The sequence below is a fragment of the Physeter macrocephalus genome, chromosome 15 (assembly GCF_002837175.3).
Source record: "Physeter macrocephalus isolate SW-GA chromosome 15, ASM283717v5, whole genome shotgun sequence".
NCBI lineage: Eukaryota > Metazoa > Chordata > Mammalia > Artiodactyla > Physeteridae > Physeter > Physeter macrocephalus.
This window is the reverse complement of record NC_041228.1, coordinates 41,387,360-41,396,314: the sequence shown is the minus strand read 5'-3', so window position 1 is coordinate 41,396,314 and position 8,955 is coordinate 41,387,360. Positions and strand designations below refer to the sequence as shown.

The 8,955-nt window shown below is 39.1% G+C and overlaps 1 protein-coding gene across 1 annotated transcript in view; it reads left to right on the top strand.

Annotated features, from left to right (window-relative positions):
* Positions 1–8,955, top strand: part of INTS8 (integrator complex subunit 8) — a 49,768-nt gene that overhangs the window by 30,149 nt on the left and 10,664 nt on the right. Inside the window, exons 16-20 of the mRNA XM_024115885.2 lie at positions 1,988–2,109; positions 6,331–6,515; positions 6,958–6,991; positions 7,650–7,706; positions 7,797–7,858. Coding sequence (XP_023971653.1) covers positions 1,988–2,109; positions 6,331–6,515; positions 6,958–6,991; positions 7,650–7,706; positions 7,797–7,858 — 460 coding nt within the window. The remainder of the gene's footprint in view (positions 1–1,987; positions 2,110–6,330; positions 6,516–6,957; positions 6,992–7,649; positions 7,707–7,796; positions 7,859–8,955) is intronic.

Below are 8,955 nucleotides of genomic sequence, written 5' to 3'. Positions count from 1 at the left end.
CCGGACCGGGGCACGAACCCGTGTCCCCTGCATCGGCAGGCGGATTCTCAACCACTGCGCCACCAGGGAAGCCCATGAAGTAGCTTCTTATTTAATTATCCCCGTTTTGTAAATCAAGAAACTAAGGTTAAAGAATTTGGCCGAAGTCATGAAGTAAGAGACGGAAATGTGTTTTGAACTCATCAGGCCAACTTAAGCCTGTGCTTTTACTTTTTGAAATGGTTGGAAATGCCTTCAAATAATTATAGTCTCTTTGTACAATGTTTTTGGCATTTGAGTAGTTTGGAGTTCACTTCACTTTTTCCTCCCTCCCTCCCTCCCTCCATTCTTCCTTCTCTCCCCTAACTTAATGAATGTTCATCTATTTGTCCCATAGTTTGTGTTATAAGCAGTGTTTGAAATGAGAAGGAAAGGATGTACTGTTAGGAAGAACAAGAAAACGTTTGAACCCCACTCTCTAGATGCTGATTCTTCCTTAAGAACCATTGTGGACTCACTAATGAGAGATGCCCAGTGAATAAAGGACGCCTTGGAGCCAAATGCTATCTGGCCTTCCTTTGGCAAAGTGTATGGTGCACAACGCACAGTGACATGTGGTACACTGGGATATTAAATTTACTTCTATCTTCACTCCTTTAAGAAGATGATGCACATAATGTATTTTTACATAATTTTGGTGTGTTCCTGTGCCTCTTTTTTGTCATCTCCAGTTGCTTTTTGGGATAACGTGAGATATAAACAAATAGCCACAGGCAAAGACTTTAGAAAGACTGAAAAACGTAGGTACTCAAGAAGTTTAATAGCTCTCCCCATTTTAAGTTTTAACATTGTTATTTAGTATTCATTGGGTTTCTTTTCCTCTTTGTTGAAATACATTAAAACCTGAGTATTATATACTTTGAGCTACAAAAATTCACAATGTATTTAATATTAAGGTATATTTAATAATTATTTATTTCAAAGGAAATAATGGTCAAACAATTCTGAGTGATTTTTTTTCCCGCATATCTTTTTATTTAAATTTGTTACAGGTATAGTACGTATTTTTTGAATGAGTGAATGATTTGTCTCTTATGAATATTTATCATGTTTTAATCAGGAAAAATTATTAAAAAATGAAAAACATATTAACGTGGATTTATTACAGCTTTAAACATGGTTTACCTATTTCTGTGCTCTAAATAGCTAGAAGTTTATACCATACCATTATATATTTGTTTTGTTTGTGTGGTTCTTCTCTGCTCATTTATTTATCTATTTTTGGCTGCATCGGGTCTTAGTTGCAGCCCGTAGGCGTCTCTCTAGTTGTGGCGTGTGAGCTCTAGAGCTCGTGGGCCCTGTAGTTGCAGCACGCAGGCTCTCTAGTTGTGGACGGCGTGCTCAGTAGTAGTTGCGGCCCGCGTGCTCAGTAGTAGTTGCGGCATGTGGGCTTAGTTGCCCCCGTGGCATGTGGGACCTTAGTTCCCTGACCAGGGATCGAACCCGCGTCCCCTGCATTGGAAGGCGGATTCTTAACCACTGGACCACCAGGGAAATCCCTCTCTGCTCATTTAAATTATAAATTTGTAGAGGCTGGGTACCAACTCCTAGACTTCCACAGTAGAGTATTAGGCATCTTAAGGTGTTCTTAGTAGAGAATTTTGTTGATTAATAGTGGGAACTGTGGCAACCTATTATTGGGAGACCTTAAACTTTCTAGAGAAAAGTATAAAATGTTAGTGTTTTTCTATTTTTTCATCTGTAACTATAGTTTTTAATTTGTTCAGCTGGAATCCGAGCAACTATTTGCTTTGTTATTTATTGGTTGATTGATTGCCACACCACGTTGCACGGCTTGCAGGATCCCAGTTCCCTTACCAGGGATCAAACCTGCACCCTCTGCAGTGATAGCACAGCACTGTAAGCACTGGACTGCCAGGGAAGTCCCATGCTTTGTTCTTTTAATGTTATGATGGTAACTCCAACTACTTTCTTCTTTGCTTTTTAGATATTCCTCTTCGTCAAGTTATTGCTGAGGAGTGTGTTGCTTTTATGTTAAACTGGAGGGAAAATGAATACCTTACCCTGCAAGTTCCTGCATTTCTGCTTCAGAGTAATCCATATGTAAAGGTAATTCATGATTAATCTAAATAAAAGGATTATTAGGGTGGGATTATTGGACCAGTGTCTTTAGATCTGTACTACTTAGGGAGCTTGTCCAGTTTCTAAGATTCAGTCTAAGTTTGGACAAATGCTTGTTGGTTTGTAGGTAAAAGTATAGTTTTTGATAATTCAGGCACTTGAGTTTGCCCTCTCTAATATTTTTTCCTTCTACCCTATAGTTATGAGAATGCAAGCAAAAATTATTTCGTTAATAGACAACATTTTGGTATAATCCTAAACTAGTGAGAAGTTAGTCAGCTTTTCTTGCTTTGATTGATATAGTCAAACTCCAGTTTCAGCTCTGGAATACCTGGGTCTAGCTGGGTTGAACTGGGGGGGCCGTTAGGGATGAGCTGCACCCATTTTCCATTTGAGCACCTTACCCTTCTTCAAAGCCTATTAAACTCTCTAAATTGATACCTGATTCTTATTAGGGTACATGTTTGTTATTAGTGATTATTTCCAATGAAACAGTTCATTCAGTGAATTGATGGTATGTTGTTTGTTTATTCTCCTTTCTTAATTACACCTATCCTGCACAACTGAAAATGCTTCTGGGTAGAGAAAACATCAAAAATAAAGAGAGGGCTTCCCTGGTGGCGCAGTGGTTGCGCGTCCGCCTGCCGATGCAGGGGAACCGGGTTCGCGCCCCGGTTTGGGAGGATCCCACATGCCGCGGAGCGGATGGGCCCGTGAGCCATGGCCGCTGAGCCTGCGCGTCCGGAGCCTGTGCTCCGCAACGGGAGAGGCCACAACAGTGTGAGGCCCGCGTACCACAAAAAAAATAAAATAAAATAAAAAATAAAGAGAGACAGGAGGTCTTCCCTAAGATTCTTTCTTTCATGTGTTAATATTATGTTTACCCTGAATAAGCAGTGAACTTTTCTCCCTTTCTGGTCTTGTAGTTAAAAAAAACAAAACATTTCATGATTTACCACTCTTTTTATATATGTTTGGTCCTTCAGATTTCCTTACTCTTTTCTTAATGCTTGTGTTACCTTTTGTTCTTATCTGCAGTCATCTCATCTTCAGTACACAGTCCCTTAAATGGATGGTTATCTGGAAACCTTGCAACACTGTACCAGTTTTTACATTTGTCTTTGGTTATTTGTTTCTTCCTCTTTATTTCATGTATGGCCTTTAAAAAACTGAGCTCATTTCACTTCAACCCTTTGAAGACTTACTGATTTCTTTTGCTTTTTTCCTCCTTTTTGTTTTCTTTATGGTCGTTCATAAAAATTTATTGTCATACTTGAGTCATCCTTCTCTTTGGAATTTCAGACATTGGATTATATCTGTTTTTTTAGTGAACTTTCTGAGATAGGAGTTCCTAATATCTAGGATATTTGTCTGATTATGCCCAGCAGTCTCTTGTCTTTAGTAAACTCTCAGATGAGACAACCGTTTCGTTTCAAGATTATCATTTCCACTTAGAACAGTAGCTCGTTGCTTAGTATTATGACAGTGCCGTGGCTTTTCTCTTTGCTTCTCTTAGCTGTGAATTCTGTGGAGCTGTGCACCAGGAAGGCTAGCCACATGTTTGAGGGCCTGCAGTGTGGAAGGGCACGGGGTATTGTGTTGTAGGTTGCCTAACCTTGGGCTAGGCTGGCTCACTGCTTCCTGCAGTTCCCCTTGATCTGGCCACAGAGGAGGGAAGGGTATGAGGTGACCTTGCTGCAGGGGCCACTGAGGCATCTCATTGTCTCATCTGGATTAGGGTTTTGTGTGTCTCCTTCCCTAGTTGGCCCCTTGTTCCCCTGTTAACGTAGAGGAGAAAGTAATCAGATTAAGAAGTCTAGAGTAAGGGATCAGGTATTAAAAATTATACAATTTAGAGCAGCTTTCAAACTTTGAATTTGGTGTGGAATATGTATACAGATGCATAAGGAAGAGTCTGGAAGGATATTAATAGTCATTATCCCTGGGTAGTGAAATATTAAGTGATTTTTAATCAGTTTTATTTTCCATTTCTTAGGAATGGAAAAAGGAAAGGAAAAAATCTTACACATGTGACTAAATATGACCTTTTGAAATAATAAAAACAGTCCAGCCTCTCCCTTGGATCAGTATGGGGGGTAGTGTTGTATATTGGAAAATGTACAGCATTTATGGGCGCTTGGATTATAAGAGACTAGCTAGTGGGAGGAGGAGGAGAGGTTGGTGCTAACAGTCATAATGGTATAAGACAAAGACCATGGCTTTTGCCATGGCCTGCAAGGCCTTTTTTTTTTTTCCGGCACGCGGGCCTTTCACTGCTGGGGCCTCTCCTGCTGCGGAGCACAGGCTCCGGACGCGCAGGCTCAGCGGCCATGGCTCACGGGCCCAGCCGCTCCGCGGTATGTGGGATCTTCCCGGATCGGGGCACAAACCCGTGTCCCCTGCGTCGGCAGGCGGACTCTCAACCACTGCGCCACTAGGGAAGCCCCTTGCAAGGCCTTTTAAGGTGTGGGAGCTTCTCCTTCTCCCTCCCTGTCATGCCAGCTCTGTCTGTGGTGCCAGAGCGCTCACGGCCCTTGTACACACAGTGCTTTCTCAGGCTTGCGCACTTCTGCACTTCTGTGTGCTGTTTGTTCACTTGGCCGAGATGCTCTTTCCACTTTTGCCTGTTTGTGTAGTTTCTTTGAAGCTTTCCATAATTCTTTTCTTTGCAAACTTGCTGTTCTTGTTACTTCTGTGCTGTTGTACTGTGGACATATTTCTTTTGTTGCACTTATACTGTATAGTAAATTATTTGTTCACCTGTCTGTCTTCCCTGTAAAACAGTGAGCTTCTTGAGGACAGTTAATTTTCATATTTTCAGTGCTTTGCTTGATACCCAGCACATAGGAGATGCTCAAGGATGTTTGTGGAATTCAATTGACTTGGGGCCTAATACCTCTGAAAATTCTTACTTTTAAGTGAATTTACTTGCTTAATGTAGTAACCTTCAGCCAAGCATGTGATCTCTGACAGCAGAAAATGAAATTGAGAACTGCAGTAAATAACTTGTGTACATTTTGATCCCAGTTGTTAGAGAAGAGTATGTGCAGTAGGCAGGCAGGTTGAAATGTTCTCCTAGATCAGGGACCCTTGATTTCCATTCACATAGCATAGCTAGGGTTTTTAACACCATTTTCACTAGCTTTAGGAAGCACCAGAATTCTTGTAAATTAAGTCAAGTGTTCAGGTATTTATTGAACTGTACTTTCAGCTTTTCTATGTTTGAAATTTGGGGGAAAAGCACTATTTTCACCTTTGTCATAATTCTGCCTCTTTCTTTAAGCAGTGGGACCCCATTATGAACCTTTTCTAGGTCCAGTCAGGGAACTGGGTATTCCTGATGGATGTGAATTATCCTTGGCTACTTTATCCTCTAAAGAGAAATGATGTATAAGAATTACTAAAAACAAAGGATAGAGGGGCCCTCTCTTGCTTAAATTATAGAAGGAAAGATGTGCTGGATTTGGCATATAAGCCTATTTCTTTCTCTACATTTTGGGCCTGTCTTTTCTCTGCCTTTTGCTTTCAGCCCTTCCATTCATTATTTCTGGGTCCTTCCTACACCTTTGGTCCTGAAGGCTGCCTTTATTCAGATCAGTCACTTTCAGTAATCTATCCTTCCTTAATTCTACCTCCTCACATCAGCAGTAGCTCCATCCCCAGTTGCTGTCATTTTTCTTAGAGAAAAGTTGCTCTAGATCTTGTTCCTTTATTCTGCCAACTTCAATGTCCATATTTTTTCCTCATTTTTTTCATTAAAATTAAAAAAAAATTGTGTGTGTGAGTGAAACTTAACCCCTATTTTAGTCTCATCGCTGGGCTTTTACAGTTAACATTGTAGTGTATATGTTCCATTACGGGCTTTTTTTTTTTAAAGGTGGGATCATACTATGTGTATGTAGCAGTTTTGTTTTTTCCCACTTAATAGATCACATACCTCTTTGCATTGTCTCATTTTCTTCTCATTAGACTATAATTGTTTAGAAACAAGGAGGTTTATAATGTGGTGGGACCAGAGGATCCCCTTCCCAGATCGGATTCAGATCTGTCAGTAGACAGTGAGCTCTCAATTCCTCAGTGGTTGGATAGAAGGCACAGCATAAGGTACCTGTGCTTCATATGTGTGGGCAGTTATTTATCTTTCTTCAAGTGTTCCTCAATAATAGAAATTATCTTTTGTGTATTTTCTGTCTGTTTTTCATGTTATAGCTTGGACAGCTTTTAGCAGCTACATGCAAAGAACTTCCAGGCCCTAAAGAAAGTAGACGGACTGCTAAAGACCTTTGGGAAGTTGTTGTTCAGATCTGTAGTGTGTCCAGTCAACACAAACGAGGAAATGATGGCAGAATTAGTTTAATAAAGCAGAGGGAGTCTACATTAGGTATAATGTATCGGTATGTTTCTATCAGTTTGCTTTTTTAGTTATTTATTTATACTATTTGTACTGTTGTAAGAACATCTGCCATTATCCTTGTGCATCATAAAGATGGGCAATGTAAGAATTCTGTGGTGCTGATCTCTGCTGGACTTGTCTGATATGGCCACCTTAGGAAATACCTTGTTTATATGTTACTTTAAGAGACTACTTATTAATCATTTAATATAATCAAACCTGAGTTCAAAATCAACAGTTTTGGTTGGATGGTACTGAAGATGTCACATGTGATTAAAACAGGAAAGACATTTTATTAGGTTAGTACGACAGTATAATATTATACTCTTTTATACATGCAGGACTGGAAAGTTAGGAATAAACCTTCACGTATAATTTACTTTCTTGTTTTTATTTTTAATTTCTGATATTAAATGCATATACACAATTTGTGTTTTTTCTAGGAGTGAACTGCTTTCTTTTATCAAAAAATTACGGGTAAGCTTTATAAAAATTGATCTAATTACTATTGCTGATTTCTGTAGAATATGACAAAAAAATATTGAGTGTTTAAATGCTGATTATTTAAGTAATCTGTTAATGTGCTTTTTACCTTCAGTGATCATTTTTTTGAGGATGGGATAGTCTGAATGGAGAAGTTTGTTTTGCATTTACCTTACCATGTTTTAGTGAATAGAACAGGTGTTTTTTAAACTGTAAAGAATTCTTCATAATAGGGCTAGATGGGTGAAGCCTAACTTTAATTTTTCTTGATAGGATTAACGTCATACTTATTTATTGGACATAGATTCCACTCTTTAAATTCCGTCCTTTAAATATTATTTTAAGGAATAAAAAGTCAATTTTTTCTAGAGGTAGCTGGAAGTACTAGTTGGAAAGAGGTCTGTTTACTCAATTTCAAAAGACCTGAGGACAGACACCTAAGTTTGGTCATTTCTGTGTAAATTGTGTGGTGTCATTTCTTTCCTGAGATTAAAAATAAAGTTGATCTTTAGTGTACTGTAAACTAAAACAGGTGGTAATTTTCAAAACTGTAAGAATCTTTTGAAGGAAAATACTTGGTATCCTTGAGGTTGATGGGAGAAATATTAAAATATATATAATATTTAAGGATTCTGTGTTTTCTTTCTCATAGGAACCGTTGGTTTTGACTATTATTTTATCACTCTTTGTGAAACTTCACAATGTTCGGGTAAGTATTTTATAATTTCATCTAAAAAATCTTTGGAAGAAATTTCCTTTTAAATCATGCTTTTTTTTTTTTTTTTTTTTTTTAAATAAGGAGGACATTGTGAATGATATTACAGCTGAACACATTTCTATCTGGCCATCCTCCATCCCCAAGTAAGAAGTATTATAGCTTACATTTTATTAAATTGTTTATATATTTAGAAACCATCCTGATTGATGTAGATAACCTTGAATAATTTGATTAAAAGGCTGCAATTTGTTAGGACTCTATAGCCAACTTCATGTTTCTCTGTTAACAGTAATCTTCCTAAAAATTATGGATAACGCATAACTAAGTAAGAGCTAAGGTATACTAGCCTTAAGTAGAACCTAGACAGTCTCTCAGTAGTCCTGATTCCTTGTCAGTGGGAGAATTAGAAAATTGAGGCTAATGAAAGAATGACTTTCTATCAGGTTTTTCTAACAGTGATTGTCAGAGGTTCCCAACCCTTTTTAGTTGCTTTAAGAAGTTCTTTAAGTAATTTAAGAAATCTTCTCTCTTAACTTTCATCTCCTGAGAATCACAGTAAGAGGATGGGGGAATTTTGCGGGGGGAAAGAAGAAAAGGTTCCTTTCCTGGAAGAAGAAACCATTTATATTTTTCTCTTCCCACACGTAGCAACTTCTCATTCAGGAGAGTCCATTTGTTTCCTCACAAAAGTTACTTTTCCTTTTCTCTCTTCCCTGCCAATCATCTTCTTTGTGCCTGAAGGGCAGATCTAGGCCTTATTTTATTGCTTTTAGTGGCATTTTTGAAGAAGAAAAGATTGTACTAGGTAAGTAAGCAGGCAGTAGAATGAGAGCAATTTGCTTCCGTCTCAGTCTTAGAGATTGGAAGCCGTTCTCTCTCTGACAGGGATTCGGAGAGTCTAAAGTGGGTGAGTGACCCTTCCCTCCGCTTACTGAGCCTTAGTTCCCACAGAAGCACTATGCTTCCTGAAGCAAATAACTACAGATTTTTAAATAAAATTTGGTATATTAGATAGCAATCCAAGAATCAGGTAGAGGTCATTTTGCCTTTTTTTTTTTTTTTGCGGTACGTGGGCCTCTCACTGTTGTGGCCTCTCCCGTTGCGGAGCACAGGCTCCGGACGCGCAGGCTCAGCGGCCATGGCGGCCGCTCCGCGGCATGTGGGATCTTCCGGGACTGGGGCACGAACCTGCGTCCCTTGCATCGGCAGGCGGACTCCCAACCACTGCGCCACCAGGGAA